We start from the raw sequence: 23192 nt of genomic DNA, 5'->3' as shown, positions 1-23192 counted from the left end.
CCACCGAGTCCTATGTCCTTGACCAGCAGTGGAATAGGTTGGAAATTACAGATCTTATCTCCCTAAGCAATAATAGAGCAGATCGAAGACGGCGAATTTTATCTTCAGCAGGAGTAGGGAAACAGATTTAAGCCACAAGTCCTATGTCCTTGACCAGCAGTGGGATAGGTTGGAAATTGCAGATCTTATCTTCCTAAGTAGTAGTGGAGCAGTTCGAAGACGGCGAATCTTATCTTCCCCAGGAGTAGGGAAACAGATTTGAGCCACAAGTCCTATGTCCCTGACCAGCAGTGGAATAGGTTGGAAATTGCAGATCTTATCTCCCTAAGCAATAGTGGAGCAGATCAAAGACGGCGAATCTTATCTTCCCCAGAAGTAGGGAAACAGATTTAAGCCACAAGTCCTATGTCCCTGACTAGTAGTGGAATAGGTTGGAAATTGCAGATCTTATCTCCCTAAGCAGTAGTGGAGCAGATCGAAGACGGCGAATCTTATCTTCAAGTGTAAGGAAGCAGATTGAAGCCGATAATCCTATGTCCCTGAAGTTGCAGTGGAGTGGATTAAAGCAATAGATCTTATCTCCCTAAGCAGTAGTGGAGCAGACAGAAGAAATCAATCCTATCTCCCTGAAGTTACAATGGAGCGGATTAAAACAATAGATCTTATCTCCCTAAGCAGTAGTGGAGCAGATCGCATTCGATCTTATCTCCCTGAAGTTGCAGCGGAGCAGACTGAGAAAACAAGTCTTATCCCCCTGAAGTCACAGTGGGGCAGACTGAGAAAACAAATTTTATCTCCCTGAGGTTGCAGTGGAGCAGATTGAAGTCGATAATCCTATCTCCCTGAGGTTGTGTTGGAACGGATCTTATCTCTCTGAAGTTGCAGTAGAGCAGATCGCATCAAGTCTTGCCGACTAGAGATAGCAAATTTTGTTCTTTTTAGAAGCTACAAACTACGAATCCGATCTCCCTTACGTTGCGGTGGAATGGATCGAGGCACAAATTCCTATACCTCTGAAGATGCAGTAGGTTGGAATGTGGCTACTTGAAGAAGAAGAGCACTAAGGTCCAAACACGACAGGGCAAAATTGGGCTTTTAGTCTTTGCTCCGTTCTCGTTACACAACAACGAGCAAAGAGGGGCAGCTGTAATAGACCCAATTTGCCCGGCCCGTAATAAAAAATATAAACCAAACAAAAAATTAGTAACAGTCCAAAATAGTCTATTTACACGGCCCAGTAAACTAAACCCTATTGGCCTAAACCAAACCCATTAACCCTAGCCCCATATTACCAGCCCGATGGCCCAAAACAAAGATCAACAACAAGGAACCCTAGAAGATCTAGGCGCCGCTTTCCCAAATTACCACGCCTCCGCACACCGTCGTACAGCCTTCACACACTGCCATCGCTCCTGTACGTGCCACATCCCCTGACGCTACACTCCGTACCTGCAAGAGACGAACAAACAAACAACACAAGGACAACGCAGCACAAAGAAACAAAAAGAAAAGAAAATAGCGAAAAAAGGACAGATTTTTGTTTTTTCCTTTTTCTATTATTCTATTTTTTCAATATATAGAACGATTGTAATAGAGCAAAAGGGGGGAGGGGCATACTGTATCAAAAAACCCACAGAGAGATTGTATCAAAAATTCTAAAAAGCAATAGAAAAGCAATTTCTAAAGGTGATTTGAGTTTTTCGATTATTTGATTCTTTTCCTTGTTCGTTTACTATTTGAGAAGAGAAAAGCAAATAACGCGAGAGAGTTTACCTTCATTTCAGCATCGTTGAGTCCCTGTCCGCTTCGTCACGATCGGAGTGTGGACGGGGACCGAGAGTCTTTGAAAAAGACGGTGAGATCGAGCAGCGGAGAGACTGAGATCTCTACTGATCTGTTTCAAATAGCCAAATAGGTGTTAGGGTTTTGTTTTGTTTTTTATTTTATTTTTGTGAAGGCAATGAAACGGTACCGTTTAAGCTCTGTTTCAATGGCCTCAAAACGGTACCGTTTAGTTCTCCGACCCACGCGGTGACCCGACCAGGGGAGGATCCGCGCGTTTTGTTTCATTGGTTTATTTACGTATCGGGTCCCTCTGTTTTAGATTTACTTCCGCTTATTTTTTAATTATTTTTTTAATTTGGTCACATAATTAGATCTTGCTTTCAATTTCGTCCTCCTGTCAGTTGAGGAAACGAATGTCTGAAACGACGCCGTTTCCAATGATCTGACTTGAATGCCCAGACCTGTGCGTTCATTTGTTGTTTTGGTCCCTCGATGTTTTGTATAGTTTCCATTTGATTTTGTTCCTTTTTTTAATTTGAACTGCATATTTGGTTTTGATTTCATTTAGATCCACGTTTTCACTGATTGGATTTGAGCATCCAAATTTCGCGTTTAATTGCTAATTTAGTCCCGCAATATTAAGTCAGATTTCGATTTAGTGCATGATGTTTTTTTCTCCTTTCTTTTTATTTTTAACATTAAATTTTAAATATATTTAATCCTATTTTGACATATATCACAAAATTTAGTATTATTTTAATATTTAGCTTTTGATAGTTTTTTTTAATTTTATTATTATTATTGTTTAAAATATAACAAGTTATTATTTTATATTATTAATTATACCATTTTAATTCATCGTGTAATATTTTTTGTATTTTGTAATAAGTTTTTAGGAAAATGTTAATATATTATTACTTAATTTATTCATTAATGCATATTTTTGATGGTTTGATATAATTTATATGTATATTATTTTTTATGTTTGTTATAAAATTTATCTTTTTAATATATTCTATCAAATATTTACATAATAACATTTTCACATATAATACAAATTTTTCATATATACATAAATTATTAAATATTTTAATATATATATGTTAATATCGTGATATTAGATATTATTAAGATTATTAATTTCAAGAGTTTTTAATATGTTTATATATGTATTTTTAAATTGATTTTACTTATATGTAATTTGTTTTCTTACTTACTTATGTATATAATTACCTCATTATATATATATGTATGGTATATTTATACGGTTACGTTGTCTACTATTTTTGTGAAATTAATAAATGTATATTAGTCGTTATGAATTCGTTTCAAAATATTGATCTATAATGTTATTATCATTTTATGCCAAATTTATTTCAAGTTCATGTATATTGTGAATAAAATTATTGTTGCTACGTTATTTGTATTTATTTACTGCACATTTGGCCACTTCTTAGTCTAAGTTTAAATTATCATTTATCTTTTACATTAGATATTTCTTTTAAAAATTTTACTTTCATCATCCTATTTCATATTAAAAAAGCCTAGCGTTTATAATTCTTAAGAGAATTGTGCCCTAACTTACTGGATTCCAATTTTTCTCGATGAACTTAGGTAGCCATGTGCTTATTTTATTAAAATCATACGATTTTAAAACAAAGCATCTAAGATTTCAAAATGTTAGATCCTAACTTACTGGATGTGACGTTCTGTTATCCCAATTTTAAAATAAAGGTAATGTTTGATGTTTAAGAACTCCGAGAAATCAAAACCTAACTTACTGGATTTTGATTTCTCGTTCGACTTAAATGACCGAACAACTTCTTCAAAATTCATTTCAAAATTTGAAAATACTTAATTTTGACGATTGAATGGTTGCACTCTAACTCACTGAGTGTAGCAATTTATTTCTTCAAAATGAGTGCATCTTGTTATTCAATTTGGTTTATTGAAATTTGAACTTTAAAAGGATCGTATATTAAAATCTTTTCAAATCCTCGGCACTAAGACATTAAACAATCAATTCGGTACCAATTTTGGGCGTTACGAGGGTGCTAACCCTTGATCGTGCATAATCGACTCCTGGACCTATTTTCTCAAATCTCGCAGACCTAAAATTTATTTTTAATGGTGAACCGATCACACCTTAATAAAAGATCGGTGGCGACTCTTATTTTCATTTTCAAAGTCGATCCCCCGTTTTTTAAAATTTTGTAACAAGTGGATTCGAATATTTGGATATGCATCTATTATCTAAATAAGTAATGTGGATCCAGATAATGGATATCTGAAGTATCTATTTGCACCCGCGTCGATTCCGTAGCAGATAGTAATTTTAAAATCCAAATCTGGAATATCCAAATTAGAAAGGAATAAATTGATATATGTGAATATTTGAAAATGCAATCCAAATTGCCATCCTTAGCTATGGATATGTATGAACATATATTGTGTTAAATGGACATGATTCATACGATATTGATACTTTGAGGACTCAACTAGAATAATTTAAAGTTATATGGATCAATTCAAAATTTAGAAAATAGTTTGGGGATGTTTCATAAAATTAACTGTAACACCCATACTTGACCCGATCGTTGAGTTCGAGTTACATGATGCCACATTCGTTGCCAGAGCAGCTACGATCTTAATGCAATTTAATGCAACAGTTTATACATGCTATTATATTCAATACATCATTATAAACATTTTATACAATCAAAATCGAGATTTATTCGAGTTTACGAAAGCTCGTTTGGTAACTCAAGGCCGAACGAGGACCAAAATGTAAAATCTCAAAACTATCAGGTTGACGTTGCGACGTCGAGGTACCATGTCGCGACTTCAAACAAATAGTGAGTGTCATCGCAATGTCAGGGGTCTAAGGTCGCGTCGTCACCTACTGTTTCCAAATTTTCCATATGGTACTAATTCACAACACCTAAACCAAAGGTCAAATAAATCATTCCAACCATTTTTGCAGCATTGTACAATCTCATTACATATTTAACATGCATGCTTGATTCAAATTGACATTAACTACATTTCCAAAGTGACCATTTATGATCTAAAATTGACTCAAAACATCGGTACATGCCATCTATCGAGAATATAGGGAAACTTTACGAACATTGCTAAGTGGAGTGTCGCGGATTGGATGTTGGATCATTTTTCGAGTCTTTGAGATCTACTGTTACAATCTATATGGAATAAACAAACCATACGCTGAACGATAAAGCTCAATGGTACTTTTATGATTCATGAGAATCAAAGCACAATTTAGTTTCACCAATTCAACCTACAAATCATGTCTCATGAATTGACTTATTCCCTATCTCAAATGGCAACATACATGAACAATTCATTTTCATTCCAATTCTTACCATATATTTATAGAATTATCTTAATTACTTATGGAATCTATTGATTTGTTTCATTTCCATATTGGCCCTTAGGGCTCGTATAAACCAGTTCACATGATCTTCTACATGGTGTTGCTTTCCATATTTCATATATATACAGAGTATACCAATTTCAATCACATTTCATTTCAATTATCATATAACCAATTCATGCTTTATAAATCATATTAACCTGACACGAATGTAAGACAGATACATGGATCTATTACTTTGTTATCCCAGGTTGCCTAGCAACAATGACTACTAAAACATATACATACTACCACCCTGGGTTGCCTAGCAATGAAGACTATCACAATCTATTTACTCTATCATCTCGGGTTGCCCGACAACAATGGCTACCAGAATATGTACATTCTATCACCCCGGGTTGCCTGAAAATGATGGCTTATAATCATTATACTTAAGCTTATGCCATGCCAACTATATCTGACTTTGCTCGAACAACTAATAGGGTAATTAATGTTTTAATTATATATTATAAACTGATTCACATATATCATGATCACATACCATTTCATCATCAATTCATATCGTATATCACACATCATTTAGCAAAATCATATCATACTTTTTTCTACGACACTCAAAATAATTCAATTCTTGGCATTTAATACCGTTAAACATAATTCGATTCATAAGAAAAATAATAATATTACCTCAATAACTAAAATGAAATGATCATGTATATATACATATATATTAAACTTGAATCATAAAAGTACAAACAGAAGTCGTTACTCTTCTACGACTCTCGTCTTTCCCTTCTCTCACAACGACCAGGCATCATCTTTAGCTACATTCGATAATTCAATAATAAGAATAATATCATATTGCATCCGAATGACATTAAAATACATAACCAATATATTTTTCATTTTATTCAATTTAGTCTTTATATCCGAGATATTCATATTTTTCAATATCTAACATTGGATCTAAATCTGATTTCACATTCTGACCTATACTTTTCATCTAGGCATAATATAAAAAATAGCCCTTAACGTTTGGTTGTTTGGCCACTTTGGCCTTTAATGTTTTTTTGGATCACTTTCACACCCAATATTTTTTTTGGGGTCAAATTGGCCTGTTTTTAACGGAGGTGCTGACATGGCTGTTCGGTGACTAACGATGCTAATTTGGAAAAAAAATTACTCCACCTAAGCACCAAAGCATGTGACACCTAATTAAAATTAAAAATAATTAAAAAAAAATCAGATGTTAAAAAAAAGAATCCCGATCGATCCTAAAAACAAAAAAAATCTTGAATCAATTAATAAAAAAGAGAAAGAGAGAGAGAGAGAGAGAGCAGACAATGAACCTTAACTCGAGAAAGTAAGAAAATTGTGCGAAAGAAGATTACCCAAAGGCTGTTGCAGAATCACATTTGATTTTGGATGATATATTAGGGTATGTTTTTAAAAGTTTTCACTTTGGAAACATTATGTATGTTGTTTTGGTTTATGTTTAGGGTTTTTGATTTTGGAGATTTTGGTTTAGGTTGCCAAATTTGAGGATTTTAGGTTAAGGGTTATGATTTTGGGGATTTTTGTTTAAGGTATTTCAATTTTGGGGATTTTTGTTTATTATTTTTTATTTTTGAGACATTGATTTAGGGTTTTGCTACTAATTAGAAGAGGAATTTCGTGTATTTTAGTTTTTGGCTACTAACAAAATCAAAATCCCTCAATAAATCCAAAACCTAAAAAAGAGGACTTTCTAATTGTTTCATTTGACAAATCCCCATGTTTCACTTTACTTTTTGGTTCAGTACACAAATTTTAGGTGGGGGTTATAATATTGGTTGGTGGGTGCAATAGTTCTAGGCATAATTTAGTAGACGAACTTATTGAAGTGGTCTCTCCATCTTTTTTTGTTGTTATGTTATTATATGTATATAAACTTTATTAGATTTGATTATATAATTATTAAATCATTTAACTTTATATGCATTTTGTATTGTTTATGATATTTAATATTTTATTTGTCTATACTTTTTTTTGTTGCACTTTGTTTGTTTGTTAGTATGAAATCTTATTATTTTCTAACTTTTGTAATATGTTTTTTTATTGTTTAAACTACGGATGCATATAGAGGAGGAATACTACATTAACTTGTATGTTGTGGGTAAATTTGTACGTGATCTCCATGTTAGGTGTTCAGGTGGTGAGGTGGTGAGGTTTAAAGAGGATCCAGATACGATATCATATTTTGAGTTGTGTAAAATAGTTAAAAAAGGTTAGGGTTTAATATAGTACAACTAATTTATTTTGATGTACCTAGCAATAGAACTTTGCAGGATAACCTTAGGGCTGTGTGGAATGACAGTAGCACTATAGACATGTTGAACTACTAGGTTAAGCATGATAAAATAAACTTGTACGTAGAGCATGAGATTGGCACTGCTATTTTTGCTGATGACGATTTAATGTTACCTGTAGCAACTGTGGAAGGTGCTGGTGATGGTAATGAAGGTGTTGAAATTGCTGGCAGTAAAAGTGGTAAGGGTGTTGAAGGTTTAAATGGGAAGGGTGTTGAGGTTGCTGGCAGTGAAGGTGGTAAAGGTTTAGGTGGGAGGGTGTTGAGGTTGTTGGCAGTAAAGGTGGTAAGGGTGTTGAAGGTCTAAATGGAGAGTGTGCTGAGGTTGCTGGCAGTAAATGTGGTGAGGGTGTTGAAGGTTTAGGTGGGGAGGGTGTTGAGGTTGCTGGCAATGAAGGTGGTGAGGGTGGTGAATGTGGTAAGGGTGTTAAAGGTTTAGATGGTTTAGATGCATCTATTGAAGGGTTAGAAGAGGGTGATGAAGGTTTAAATAGTTGTGTTAAAGAAACTGGTGAGGAGGGGGTTGAGGATGAAAGTGATAGTGATTTAAAAGATGAGAATGTTTATTTGATGAATGTGATGTGCTTTTCAGATGGTGATGATGATGAGGAGCTTTAAGAAGCTACGCAAAAGGTGAGGGAAGTGGAGGCGAAAACCAATGGGAAAGCTAAGGAAACAATACTTGATAAGATTGAAAGTGAAATCTCTGGAGAGCAATTTGAGGTCGAGGTCCTTGAAAAAGTCAATGGTGAAGGACTAAATGATAGAGTTGATAGGGAAGAAGAGGGAAATGAGACTGAATATTTTGATAGTGATGATCATGGGAGCATACTTGGGTCAGATGATGATGAAAATATTGATGCTTGTAGAAGAATAAGTAGGTTCCCCGCATACAATCCAAACTTAGCAAGTTCACACTTCTATACTGGAATGATGTTTAAAGATGGTGAGCTATTCAAATCTGCAATTCGTAAGTACTTAATGTGTTGTAGAAGAGAACTTAAGATAATCAAGAATAAACTAAATATGGTTAGAGTTAAATGAATTGCATCTAAAAAGTGTAAATGGGGAATATTTGCAAGTTATAGTAACATGTCCAGATGCATGCAAGTGAAAAGTTTTCATGATGAGCACAACTATTGTGTTAGTTTTAGAAACAAAATGGTTAATGTAAAAGTAATTGCAGATAATTTTGAAGCTACTATTAGGGACCACCCAAAAATGAAGCTAAAGAAGATACAAAGAAGGGTAACTTCAGAAATTCATGTGAATGTTAATATGATAAGGTGTAGAAAGGACAAGAAAATGGTGAAGGATAAGTTGGCAAGAAACCTTGTAGAGGAATTCGTTATGCTGTGGGATTATGCTGATGAGTTGAGACTAAAGAATATTAGAAGTACTATAAAGATGATAGAGAATAGAGTCGCATCTGAATCTCCACCACATTTCAAGAGGTTTTTTGTCTGTTTTGAAGCACTGAAAAGAGGTTGGAAGAAAGGGTGCATACCTATACTAGGTTTGAATGACTGCTTCTTAAAAGGTCTATTTAAGAGTGAGATGTTTTCTACTGTTGGGAGAAATGGAAATAATCAGATGTACCTAGTTTTCTGAGCTATTGCTGAGGGGGAATGCATTGATTCTTGGTCATGGTTTCTTAGTCTTTTGACAACAGACTTAGGAATGGAAAATGGTTTTGGGTATATCATCATCAGTGACCGGCAAAAGCTAAATAATGCTATTTATTTTGCACCAATTTATTAATGATATTTTACTTATATTTTGTAAATTAATTTGCAAGGTCTTGATATAACCATTAATGACATTCTGCCTTAAGTAGAACATAGAAATTGTGTTAGGCATGTCTTATCAAACTGGTTTGGTAGGAAGAAAGCAAAGGCATTCGAATTTGCTTTTTGGAAAATTGTGAAGTATACAACAGAAAGAGAGTGGGAATAAAATAAAGAAGAATTGTATAAGATTGATGAAGGTGTCGCAAAAGAATTGTTCTTTAAGAATTCGAAAGCTTGAACCAACGCTTTCTGACGGTTGCACTCGGTGTCAGATATTGTTGACAATAACCTCTGTGGAGCATTTAACTCTAGCATGGTGGAGTCTAAATTCAAGAGCATAATAACCATGTTGGAGGAAATCATAGTTAAAATGATGACCAAAATAGTGGATAAGAGGAAGTAATGCAATTCATGGAAATACAATTATGATCTACTGACAAGGAAGAAATTTGATGACATCAAGAAGGAAGGTGTTGATTGGAAGATGATCTGGAATGGAGAAAATAGGTGTGAAGTTAAGAAAGGCAGAAAACAATACATAGAAAATGTAGAGGATAAAACTTGCAGTTGTCGAAGCTGGCAATTATCTGGGATCCCTTATCCCCATGCCTGTTTTGCTATATGACATCTTGAATAAGATCCTGATGACTACTTATATAGGTACTACCAGAATGAGACATATTTGAAAGCATATGCATATGTTTTACAACCCATAAATGGGTTACATGAATGGAGAAAAACTGGTATTGAGCCGATGCTTCCACTAGTTGAGAAAATAATGCCTGGTAGGCAAAAGAATGAACTGGCAAAAGAAGAATAGAAGGAAGACAAAAAATGAATTGAAAAAAGTGAAGCTTGGACAACTCAATAGGGCTAGTTTAATTATGAGATGCAGAAAATGTGGTGGTGAGGGTCACAACAGAAGATCATGCCTTCAACCTAACACAACTGGATCACAGGTATATATAAACACTTTTTCATTGTCAAGTTTCAAAATATTTAAATCTAATTTGGGTTTGTGATTTTTTATTGTCTTAGTCTGGTATAAGTACAAGAACTAGAAGCCAAAAAAAGAACAACAAAAGACCATGCATTCAACCTAATACAACTGGATCACAAGTATATTATAAACATTTTTTTACTGTCAAGTTTCAAAATATTTAAATCTAATTTGGGGTTGTGATTTTTTCCTTAGTCTCGTACGAGTACAAGAACTAGAAGCAAAAAAAGGATAGTATATCAGGAACCTATTAGCACACAAGAATCCACTGCAGCAAAGAAAATGAAGAAATGAATTGAGATGTTATTTTGACTAAACATTTTGTTTGTTTGTTGAAATAGTTGCTTGATATATTTTTTGTTTGCCATTACATGTGATAGTTGCTTAAGATTTTTTTTTTGTATTTTAGGCTTCTAGGACTTGCTTGAAGTTGGTATAACAATGATGGTATATGTAACAATTTAATGTGGCAAACCATTACTGCTATCGGCAACTATGTGGTTCTAGGGTTATTTTGTTAGTTACTATTTTGAACATGACATACAATGTCAAATACCCAACATTTTAGTACATGTAACTTCTTTTTTCAACAAACATTCTTTTGTTCATTTTGCTCGTAAACCTTTCATTACACTTCCCTCAAATTAGCTACAAACACTAATTTAAATGTGACAATTTATGTCAACAACAAAGTTTGAAGGTACTAGATGTACAAAACATAAAAACATGACACCATGCTTTTCAAATTATAACATTCCTAAATAATGTGACACATAAGATAAATAATGCACTGCAAATAAATATTTTTTTATAAAACTCTTTCTCTTTCTTGAGTGATTTACATTTTTGCTTCAAGCTCTTAATCTTTGTGTTTAATTCAATGTGTTCCATAACATCATGATTAACCTATTTTGTTTGGTTGTTCTTGCCCACATTTTGCATATTGCCACTCTCAGACATCTCAACATTACTGCTTCTACTACCACTCTCAAACATCTCAACACTTCCACACTTCATAATCTGCTTGCTAAGTCTCGTATTCTCTTTTGCAAGTTTCCTTTCACTATCACGTAATTCATGTATTACTTCATTCGCCCTGTTACACAACTTATCATCATACCACTTGAAAAGTCTACATCCACCAACCTACAATTCACTCAAAAATCTAATGCTATGACGAATTGTAGCACCAATTTAGTCCAACCGACACAAAAATCAAACAAACTAAAAAAATCTTCAATTTCTTATGAACCCTAAAACAAATTGGCTAGATATATGCTTACTAGAAAATCTAAGCAACCATAATACCTTTTACCTAGGTTTAAATCGCTCCACAAAGTCTCTCTCGCAGCTAACTTGTTACAGAAATATGTTATTTTCTCTCCATCATAAATGAACTCCCCTCATGATAAAGAAACCAACTTCGAATAAGGAAACTTCTCCATTGATGGCTTCCAACTACGTTTTTCAGACAATATTTTTGCTTCTTTTACCAGCCCACTAGATTTCAAGCTTCGATTTTTACAGAATTTTAATGAAGAAGGAGAGGATACGAGATTTAGGGTTCTTCATTTAGGAGCTCTTACATTGATTTAATTGTGCCCGTGTGTGTTTAGGGGTTTTTATTATTTTATTTTAAATTTATTTGCTAACGTGGCATATAAGAAAAAAATAATGCCACGTCAGCATTTACATACATTTGGCACCTAGGTGGAGTAATTTTTTTCCAAATCAGTTTCATTAGTCACCTAACGGCCACATTGACATCTCCGTTAAAAACAAGTCAATTTGACCAAAAAAAATGTTAGGTGTGAAAGTGATCCAAAAAAAAACGTTAAAGGCCAAAGTGGCCAAACAACCAAATGTTAGGGGTTATTTTGATATTATGCCTTCTATCTATAGCATAATTTATTCAATTTAGTCCCTCATGTTACAAAGTTATTTAACAAGTTAAATTTAGTTTCTAATTTAGCCCTTATCACAATCTAAGCTTATTAACTATCAATTTCTTCGATTTAAGCTCAAAAGCATCAGTTTCTCTATAATGGAAACTTGTTAAATATAAACTAATTGAACAAATTGATAGATGGGCTAGCTAATTCAAGCTCCCATGATTAAGAATATATAAAAATTAAAGAAAACTAGCTTATGTACCTTGGTTGATGGTCGAAAGTTGCTAAGGATGTTTGGAGTTTTTCTTTTCGCTTCAATGTTTTGGATTATAGAAATAAAAAGAGAAGGTAACAATCTTCCACTCAACTTAATATATATACTTAGATTAGCATTAGTTTTGTTTAATTAATCATATTTAATTAGTTAAATAAAGCCTTAATATACATATAATTAAACTAAGTTGAATCAACCATGATCATTCACAACTTCATGTTAAATAATGGCTAAATAATTATTTTGGCTCTTTGGATAATTTCTAGCTAGGCCCTCTGTCACACCCCTTGCCCAGTCTGGTTGTCAGGCCTGAGCTATAGGAGGTTACCATGTAAAACTCAGATAACATTTTTACGTACTTTAAACATGCATGGCGGACCATGCCGCGGACTAGAAAAATGGTGGATCGATAAATTATGCATAGAATTTCAGATTGCTAAACTGCGGATTTTTTCGCGAACACAACTTTTGCCCGAAGTATAGAGACTATTAAAATGACAGATTGTTCTACAGATACCTCTACAATACAATAAGTACCGCAAAAACTGCCAATGTATATCATAAACAAAACTTGTATCCATTTTAATTACATACATAAAAAAAAGCACAAGGATAACCCTTCAAACTCTAACATGATTGATTACAAAATAACAAACCCTCTATATACATGCCACTTAGACAAACTAAACAAAATCAAAGGTTTGCCACAATGTTGGCGCATAGTGTAAACTTCTTGTTGATCCAATAAACCCGATTAGTATCTACAAGGTAAAAGTAAAGCGGAAGTAAGTATTAGGAATACTTAGTAAGCTCATATAAATTCAATGATTAACCTACCTCACATAACCATTATATGTGAATCTAGTTTGCAAACATAGTTTACCTTTCAACTAATACATACTACCAACGAGGTAAGTGTATACACTAAATTACATGCACTACGCCAAATAAGTAGCCATGTTTGTCACAGTAACGACATTCCACCTTAGGGCAGGAGGAAAATTGATGGCCATTCTGATGACAGTTTTTATAGAAAACCTTGCTAGAGCTAGACTTCTGAGACAATCGTTTAGTAGTAAGAGCAAAATCAGAGGAAGATGCTTGGACTAGCCTCGACTGGTCTCTTCAAAAATAAGTTTTTCAACAACAGTGTCTAAGGACGAAAGGGGACTCTGAAGTAGCAGAGAGGCTCGAATTGGCTTATATTCAGAGCGAAGTGTCATAAGGATGTAGATAAGGCAAAGATAATCCTCACTGATCTTAGCTTGGGACAATTGAGTCCAGATTGGCTTCACTTTGGCTAGAAAAGGTGTTCACAGATTGACTAGGCTTCTGGTTGAGACTGTGCAAGGTACTCCATAATTAAAAGTAGTGAGCAAGGCCAGTGGTTTGATATCGAGCAGCAAGAAAATCCCATATCTCTTTTGTTATTTCAAACTCATCAAACTGCGCATAAATGTCAAGAATAGAAGTATTACAAAACCAAGTGATAATCTGATAATTCTTACTGTCCCAATCCACCAAACGGTCTTTATACTCAATAATAGTCTCATCCGTCTCATGAACAGGCTGAATATTATCACAAGTAACAATGCGCCACAATTTTCAACCAATAAGGAAGCTACACATCCCGAAAGCCCAAAGATTGTAATTTGTCCCATCCGGGTAGCATAAATGGGGCGGGAAATCTCTATTTTCTTCATGATAAAGACAAATCAGATAGAAAGAGAGTGAATAAATAGAAGTAGAACAATGGAAAATGGTGGGAGCAGTTTGGTCAACGGATTGAAAAAGAGGAATAAACAGGGGTGATGATGCCCAAAACAAGACCAAAAGAGCAAAGAAAAAACAGAAAGGGAACCTAAGCTCTTGATACCATGTTATGAAACTTAAGACAAGAAAGAGAAATAATTTTTTTTAGTATATATCTATTGTTATACAAGTGCTAGGTATTTATACTAGTACCTAGGAACTGTACATGGAAACTAACTAGTCAAATTTGGATTATAGTCTAATTTGCATGCTAAAATATAAATTTACATTAACAATTGGGTTGTAGTACATACACATACTTTCAGGGGCATAGCCAAAGACCTTGGCCCCTTTGGTTAAATGAGAAAATTTCCCATGAGCTCTTTTCAAACATTAAATCATTCTATTTAAGTCTTTTAGTTCTTAGTTGAATGAAAAATTTTCATTTTTAGCGCCTCCTAAAAATTAATAATACAATTAAATCCTTTTTAACTTTGCCCCCTTTAAAAATTTATAATTTTATCTCGATATCTCGATCCTAAGTAAAATTTATGGTTTCACCCATACATACATACATACATACATACATACATACATACATACATACATACATACATACATACATACATACATACATACATCACGGATGGGGTGAAATTTATTAATTTAAGTTCACCAAAGTTGACATTTTTCAAGTCTAAAAAATTAATCGACTTGCAACATGTTTTGGAATGGGATCCAGGCAATTTTGGCTCAAGATGTCTTTTGACCAATGAAATATTTATCTTTTAACTTCAAAACGTATTTTGAATCACCTTATTTCAAGTTTAAGAGCTCAAATTATGATTGTTTCAGTAAAAATTAAGTGAGTAGAATTTTTTAACTGGAATTATTACGAGAATTTTTTATTTCATGCTTAAATCATATTGATTTTGCTTTTAATATCTAATTTTGCTTATATATACTTAGACTATTATATTTTATTATATTATATTATATACTCTTAATTCTAAATTACAAGATAAGTAAACATGATGGAGAAGGAACCCTTGGACGGCAAAGCTTAAAGCTTACGCAACTCAATGTTGATTGAGCTAACAAAGCCAAAAATTTACCGTCCTTTATAAACCAATATAAACATTTAAAGATTTGTTTGTGGTAGGCTATGGACTATGGTGATGAGATATGTATAGAAATAGATGGAACATAATTTGGTATCATATATATATATATATAACTTGAAGGGTTAAACAACTGCTGAATTGGGTGCAAACATATTGTTCTTTGGGTGGCGCATCATATTTCATCTCATATGGTAGGACATTAGGCTTCCATGTTGAATATTCAATCAAACAGTTAAAAGTTACAAGTTAAAAAGAAAGCATCTTATTCGATAATATGGGTTATTTTTATTTTGGTCATTCAAAACATAAATTGATTAAGTTGGTCATTTTACCGTTAAATTATAACATGATGTTGACTATACATTTCCATGTTAATTGCTCTAAATAAGAGTCGTTCCTATTTTAGTCATCCAATATATATATATATGAAAATGCGTTATTAATCTTTCCATTACCATTTAATGGTGGAGTTTAATCACTTGTTTTTCGAGTGACCAAATCAATAAAAAAACATTTTTGAGCAACCAAAATAATGATGACCGCTATTTAAAGTGACTAGCAAGATAGCTTACCCTTCTCTTTTATTCTTTTCAAAAGTTTTATAATAATGCCCTTACAATAATTTTTTATTTTATATATACCTCGCTAACACAAAATCCTTGTTTTTCAACCAATAACAAACTTATATGTTAGCCAACTACTCAAGGCTATATAAAAAAGGATAATCGTAAATTTGGCCCTTTATTAAATCTTATATTGTGATATTTCTACTTTCAAAATATCGGTTTTGTTACCTAAACTTTAATTTTATCTATCAATGTTATACTTGAGCTTTTAAAAAAATGTCAGAATTTAACACTATTAGAAAGAGATAACACATTGATAGACGAAATTAAAATTTAGGTATCAAATCAACATTTTAAAAGTAAAGGTACCATTAAAAGTAAAAAGTTCCGCTTTGCCTTTCTAATGATAGTAACTAGTGATGTGATCAGCTTAAAGCTACTAACAACATTATAAAAATAAAGGGATCAAATTATGCCAAATGAGAAGGACTGATCTCAAATTTTGATATAGTAAAGAGACTAAAATCATAATTAAACATCTTGGCACTGATTAAAAAAGGGTAAACTATACTCAAGGTCACTAAACTATTAATAAGTTTACTTTTGGTCACTCAACTTCAAAAAGTTACAAAATGGTCACTGACCTATTTGGAAGTTTTTATTTAAGTCACTGGTTGTTAAATTTTTTTTAAATCCCAACTAGCGAGCTTCGAGCGACAATTCAACGATAGGTACGGTGGATTAGTACCCATCAATGAGTAGAACATGCCATAGATCCAAGTTAATCTAACAACTAGTGTTAGAGATCGGAGAATAAAGCCGTTTGGATTTTTGGTTTACAAATTTGTGACATTTAAAGTTGTTTCATGAAAAAAACTGAATTGTAGAAGAGAAGGAGAATGAGAGATTTCGATTGGTGCAGGTGGTGCGAATAGAGAAGGTCGTAAAACAACAATTTTAATAGCCCAATAACTTAAATAAAAACTTTCGAATAGTTTAAAGGCTATTTTATAACTTTTTTAAAATTGAGTAATCAAAACATAAATTCACTAATAATTTAATGCATAATTTATGTTATAAAAAATCACGAGAGTTTATGTTACAATGTCAATATCTACATGTTTTCTATTAGATATTATGAAACACGTCTGTAGACTAAGACTATACTATATATACATACCCTTTGAGTAAGCCATGGAATAAATGGCTTCTGGATTACTTGAAAGCTTCATAATTTCATATGGGGGGAAGCCACTGATGTGACAAATCTAGCATACCATGTATATATGTATATAGTTCATGATGCACATGTGAGATCACATCATGTTCCATGCCATGTTTGTTTGTTTGTCTGTCTCATATGTTTGCACCACCAAGGCAATATTAATGGCATGGAAATGGAATGTTATGGCCAATCAAATGATGTCATATAATTGATTGTTGTCGAGTTATTTGTCTCGGTCACCTAATTTCTAATTTGTAAGTAAACAATTCTTTGAGATTGTTTGATTTTTGAGTATTCAAGTTGATGGGTGTTGAGTTTTGTTATATGCATATGTTGTTTTGGATTAGTTTGATTTTATGTTGTAATTACTTGAATATGTTTATGAAATATATATATAGGTTAAATTCTAATTTTGGTCCTTTTACAATATTTAAATTCAAATTTTAGTCCTTATACAATAATTTAGTATTATTTTATTATTTTTTTACTTTTATAATATCAGTAGTTACTTTTATAATAAAATATTAAAAAATATATATATATATAAAAGAGACACATAACAATTTGTTAAGGCTACTTGTAAAATAAAAAAAGTACATCATTAATGTACCAAATATTAACTATTGTTATAATGCTAGAACAATATATATTTCATCTCCCACAAACTTAATGCTTACATAGGGCAAAAATTTTCAATGCGGAAATATACAAGGAAAAAATTAGTAACCTAGTGGTTTAATAAATCGACTATTAAGTTCAAACATCATAAGATTTAGGGTTTCGAGTTTAAGTTGGTTTTAAGTATTTGTTAAGTCTTCGCCCGAACAAGTGGTGAGTGAGGGGAAATCATGCATGGAGACATTATGGTCTCGTCATACAATCTAGTGGAAGAGAAACTGAGGCGAAGGTGTTTCTTCCGCCAACAACGTTTCGACCTATTCGATTCTTGGTTCTCTCGATTGAGCACAAATGCTCGAATCCTGTTGAGGGCTACTTCGACAGTCTCGTCATCCATGTTCGCGAAGCAAACTCGAAACCAACCCGGCTCAGAACATTGAAAAGATGAGCCCGGAGAAACATTGAGTTTCAATTCATTAAGAATCACACGCCACAACTCAATTTCTCCCTCGAAAGATTGCTCTTTAAGGAGCAGTCTCATGTCCATCCAAAAAAACAAACCGGCATTACTTGTTAAGCAAGAAATCCCAACTTGTTCCAACCCCTTGGTGAAAACATAGTGCCTCTTGGCCAACCTCTTAGAACTTTCCCTTAAAAAGTTCCCCACGAACCCATCGTCGGACAACATTGAAGCAAGCAAATATTGTGTTTGCGACGACACCAATCCGAAACTTGACATCTTACGAGCGCAAAGCATAACATCGTCGTTGAATGAGTACACTATCCCGACCCGAAAACCTGGGATCCCCATGTCCTTGGACAAGCTATAAACAATGTGAATGAGATCGCGGTTGCAACAATCCATATCTTGTATAACCTCGGCAACGCTAACGAATCGAGGGGAGTCAAAGACAGTGGCAGCATAGATTTCGTCGCAAACGAGGTGAATGTTCTTTTCGTTGACAAAAGCGACTAAGCTTCTCATCGTTTCAATGTCCAATGTGGTGCCTAAAGGGTTCGAAGGGTTCGCAATGATGATGCCTTTGACATTGAGGTTCCATTTTTGAGCTTTTTCATATGCATCTTCCATGGCAGCTCTCGTTATACGAAAATTGTTTGAGCTTTTGCAGTCAACTGGAACTATTTCTAACCCAGTGCGCCATCTTAGGTCTCGGGCAAATCTGCACAGTTTTCAAATAATGAGCAAAGCAGATATAAATCGAATGAGTGATTCAATCAGTCAGATTATTTGTTTTTGGTTCTAAAAAATTTTAGTTGAAGCGAATTTTTAATTATTTTTAATCATTGAGTAAAGGATTAAATCTGTTTAAAATATGGGTTAGGCTCAAGCTTGACCATTCAATGCCCAAGCTCAGTTAGGGCTATTTTTAAGTTTGTAATATTTTATATTATGTAATTTATAACACATAAAAAATAAATCTATAGTAATATATAATAATACTATAATGTAAACATTAAAAAATGTTAAAGATCCCTATATATAAAATTTTAATAAATAAATAATATATTATTAAATATTAAATTAAAATAATATAAATATATTTTTTAAAATAAAAATTTTAAAAATATATGAGTGGATCTAAAATAAGCTTGGGTTAATCATTTATAAGTATGAGCAAGTTTAAGCAAAATTTTAGATCTATATTTTGGGTCAGAATGAATTTGGGCAAGCTTAAAGTATATTAATATCATACTTAAGCTCGTCTTGGTCAGACCCATGAACACCTTAAGTTGAACCACCAGTTGCCTTCAACTAATGGAAAAAATATATATATAAAAAGGGTGAATTTCACTAAACATCTCCAAACTATTACCGAAATTTTAAATTAATTCATAAACTTCAAAATATTCAAATTAAGTCTTTAAAATATTAAAATTGTATTCAAGAGTCTTTTCATCAGCCTAACCATTAACTTAAACCTCAATAAGAATGTTTTGAGACTATAAATGGATTGAAGTTATGGATCATAGATTAGGATATTTGGTAGAATTAATCCAAAAGAAGAAGAATTATTTATGAATGAACACGTTTCATATGAGGCATTTATAGGCCAAGTGGCCTACTCCACTTTGGGTTGGGTTTGATTTCTTCTTTTGTTTTTTGGAAAATCCAAGTTTTAAAATATTTCAAAATTATTTTCTTTATAACATATTGAAAGAGGATAATATTTTCTAAACCTGTAGTAAGATTAAAAAACTTTATAAATAAGATCAAAAATACATTCGATATATGCTCCCGTCGAATACTTATATGATATGGGTTCAAACCTTATCATCTTTCAATAATAATAAGATACGTACCCTGGATAATAAGGAGAAGGTACAAGAAAAGCGTCGCCTGGATTGACTAAGCAAAACATAATCGTCTCGTTTGCTCCTGTGGCTCCGCTGCTCATCACTATACGGCTCGCATCGAATGTGACCTTGTTTCCTCCTACTCTTCCCATAAACTTCGCTATAGCCTGAAATAAACTCATTTTTTACACATATTCAGATATAAACATAAATTTTAATTTTTAAATATATATTCGTATCTAACATTCACTCGAATTTGATTACCTCTCTAAACTCTTTCAAGCCATGGTAATCTTGAAAGATTGCAACATCTTTGAACTTATCAACTCCTCCAGCAGTGCATATGGAAGCATCAGGGTTTTCCATTATCCACTTTTTTATCAAATCAAAGCAAAGCTGAAAAGCGAAACAAAGATGGAAATTAATCAACCAGCTACTAGGGCCAGGAAAATATTTTTTTATTTTTTTATTTTTTATATAAAAGCATGAGAAATAAAAAAAATCACATTTATATAAATTGGATCTAAGATATCAAATTTAATTTTAAAAAAAGAAAGAAATTTTGTGCGTTTATATGGATTTGATGTAAGTGAATTCAACGAAAACGAGAATGACCTTTGTTTTCTAAAACCGGGTTATTGATTATATTCATGTAGTTAAAAAATTAAAATACTTTAAAAATTGTAAAACAAATCCATTTTAATCAAAATAAAGTCCAATAAATTTAAACTCAAATTAACGTAAAAAAATCGAAAATCGAACCAAATTCAACCCTACTAATTACCTACATACACACACATGCATACATACATACATACCTTATTCTCCGCCAGGCCCATTTGAATCACACCATTGGGATTCTGAGTAGGGTGAAAAGGGTTATTGTCATAAGCTTTCCACCCATCAAAATATGGTGAATTCTCTCCATATCGGTCGTTAGTGGCTATCTTAGACAATAGCTGTGTCTTGTTCTTTCTCTTAATCTCCATGTTTCTTTCTTGCCTTTGCTTTTACAGTGCTACTATTATAAAGCTTGAAAAGGTTTCAGTTGAAGGTGGTATAGTATAGTGAGATGTTTATTTGCAGACAATGAGAGAGTTTGTGGTCTTATTTATAAGGCAAGCCAACCAAAAATGTCTTCTTCTTCTTCTTCTTTTTTCTTTTGTCCAAATGTTTGATTTACACACGAGGAATTAAGAGAGACAAAAAATCTGAACACGATAGAATTTCATTTCTTTGTGGTTTTGGAACTTTTGGCTTCGTAGTAGCTTGCGTGTGAGTAGTGATATCATGCATGTGCAAACCCATTTTATAGGGAGGGGGTTCAACAAAATTTTGGGTTGGAATTAAATGGTGTATTTTTATTATTTTAATCTTTATAATTTTTAAAGAATTAAATTAATTTTTTATTATTTTAAGAGGTTAAAGTGTAATTTTATCATTATGAATTTAAAATTTTATAAACTCTAAAAAGACTTGAATAATTTTTTTTTTATTTTAGGAAGGTCGAGTTCCTACCAGCCCTCTAAGTTCGCCATTGGATTAATATTTGATAGACAGACATCAAATTGATATCATATAGTAAATGAAGTTAAATGCGTGAATATATATATATGTAAAAAAGATATTTAACTAGTTCATTGTTGTTAAACACTAAAGCTAGAAAATTATTTTAGAGGTTAGAGAAAAATCATAAATTATGGTGTATTAAAACAAAATTTTGTGATTATAATAATATAGTATTTAAGAGATTAAATGATAAATCTAGGGTAAGGCTACTGCCTCTATCCGTTACTGCTTTGATTGCACCAAAATAACCTCTATTGATTTATGTTAAGCAAAGACAAAGAGTGAAGGTAAAATTTTAAGTTTTTGGAATGATTAAATAGTTTTTTTCTCAAGGCCCTTATCTCCTCCGGCTTATTAAGGGCTTATACGGTTACAAATTAGAGCTGACGGGTTTATTTGAATGAAACAGAAGTACAGGAAACATATCTAAGTAACAAAGTTCGAGGACTTACTTAGCAATTTATCCTTTTTTGTTAAAATGTTTTTATTATCCAATGAAGCGAGTCAAAATCTTTTTTTTTTCTCCATGTTTTTTCTTTTCTTTCCAAATGGAAAAAAGTAAAATTTGAGAAATTGTGGTTCAATAGTTCCAGGAAGAAATTTCCCTGAAACACATGGTTCGATAAATAGTGTAATTTTTTTTTTAATTTTATAAAAGAAATATTTTTCTGAAAGGTAAAACCCTTCCCCTACAGTAAGTCGAATAATATTTTTTAATTTCCTTCACCCTGGTCTTGTAAAAGAACATCTTTTTGGTCGGTTGTCAAACTTATCCGCCATTATTGTAAATATTCCAAAATATCGGATTGAGAGATAAGAAATTTGATTTACTTTATATCAGTCAAGGATGTGATTTTGTTTTAGTGGCAGATCCTGAGACTATTTAAAATTTTCGAAAATTTGGGAAGGTCTAATTAAAATTTTCTAAAAGTTTTAATGAAAAAAATAAAATATTTCAAAAAATTTAGGACGCCTATTTAAAATTTTAAAATAATTGAATAAAAAAATCAAAATTTCTCAATTTTTTTTTAAGGGGAGCCAAGGCCTCCTAGGCCATTATAACGGCCTCCTCCTACTTTGCTCGACTTTGAACATATTCTTTGAATTTGAGATCAATATAATCATGAGCTACTGTATAAGATAGATCTTGTTGTAAAAGATCTATTACTAGAAAATTTATGAGTAGAGCCGAAGAGTGTGTATTGTACAAGTTACCAATTAAATTAAGGAATGAGCTCCGATGTATAGAGAGGACTTCACCATTTAAGAAGTAATCATAAAAACGATGGAACTCATTATACCAAAAAATCTTGGCAATGCCTGGCTTCCTTAAAATAGAAAATTACATTTTTGACCCTTTAAAATTTATAAAATTTTAAGTTAGTATATAGTAAAAATTACATTTTAGCTCCCCAAATATGATAAAATTTTGATTTATTCATTCATTAAAAATTATAAAAAAAAATAAACTATTAAAATTATAAAATTACATTTTATTTCGACTTCCTCCAAGGCCTAGTGCTTCATCATGTGCTTGCCC

At 32.5% G+C, this 23192-nt stretch overlaps 1 protein-coding gene across 1 annotated transcript; it reads right to left on the bottom strand.

Moving 5' to 3' along the window:
- Nucleotides 1-17781: 17781 nt before the first annotated feature.
- LOC107945955 (1-aminocyclopropane-1-carboxylate synthase) lies at nucleotides 17782-21346 on the bottom strand. The gene is made up of 4 exons (XM_016880127.2): nucleotides 20902-21346; nucleotides 20348-20479; nucleotides 20090-20250; nucleotides 17782-18948 (listed from the first exon to the last, which is right to left on the bottom strand). Exons 1-4 carry the CDS (start codon nucleotides 21070-21072, stop codon nucleotides 17958-17960), a joined length of 1455 nt encoding a protein of 484 aa, XP_016735616.1. The 5' UTR covers nucleotides 21073-21346; the 3' UTR covers nucleotides 17782-17957.
- Nucleotides 21347-23192: the final 1846 nt, after the last annotated feature.

Source organism: Gossypium hirsutum, chromosome D12 (assembly GCF_007990345.1).
Source record: "Gossypium hirsutum isolate 1008001.06 chromosome D12, Gossypium_hirsutum_v2.1, whole genome shotgun sequence".
Taxonomy (NCBI): domain Eukaryota; kingdom Viridiplantae; phylum Streptophyta; class Magnoliopsida; order Malvales; family Malvaceae; genus Gossypium; species Gossypium hirsutum.
This window is presented reverse-complemented; position numbering and strand designations above follow the sequence as displayed.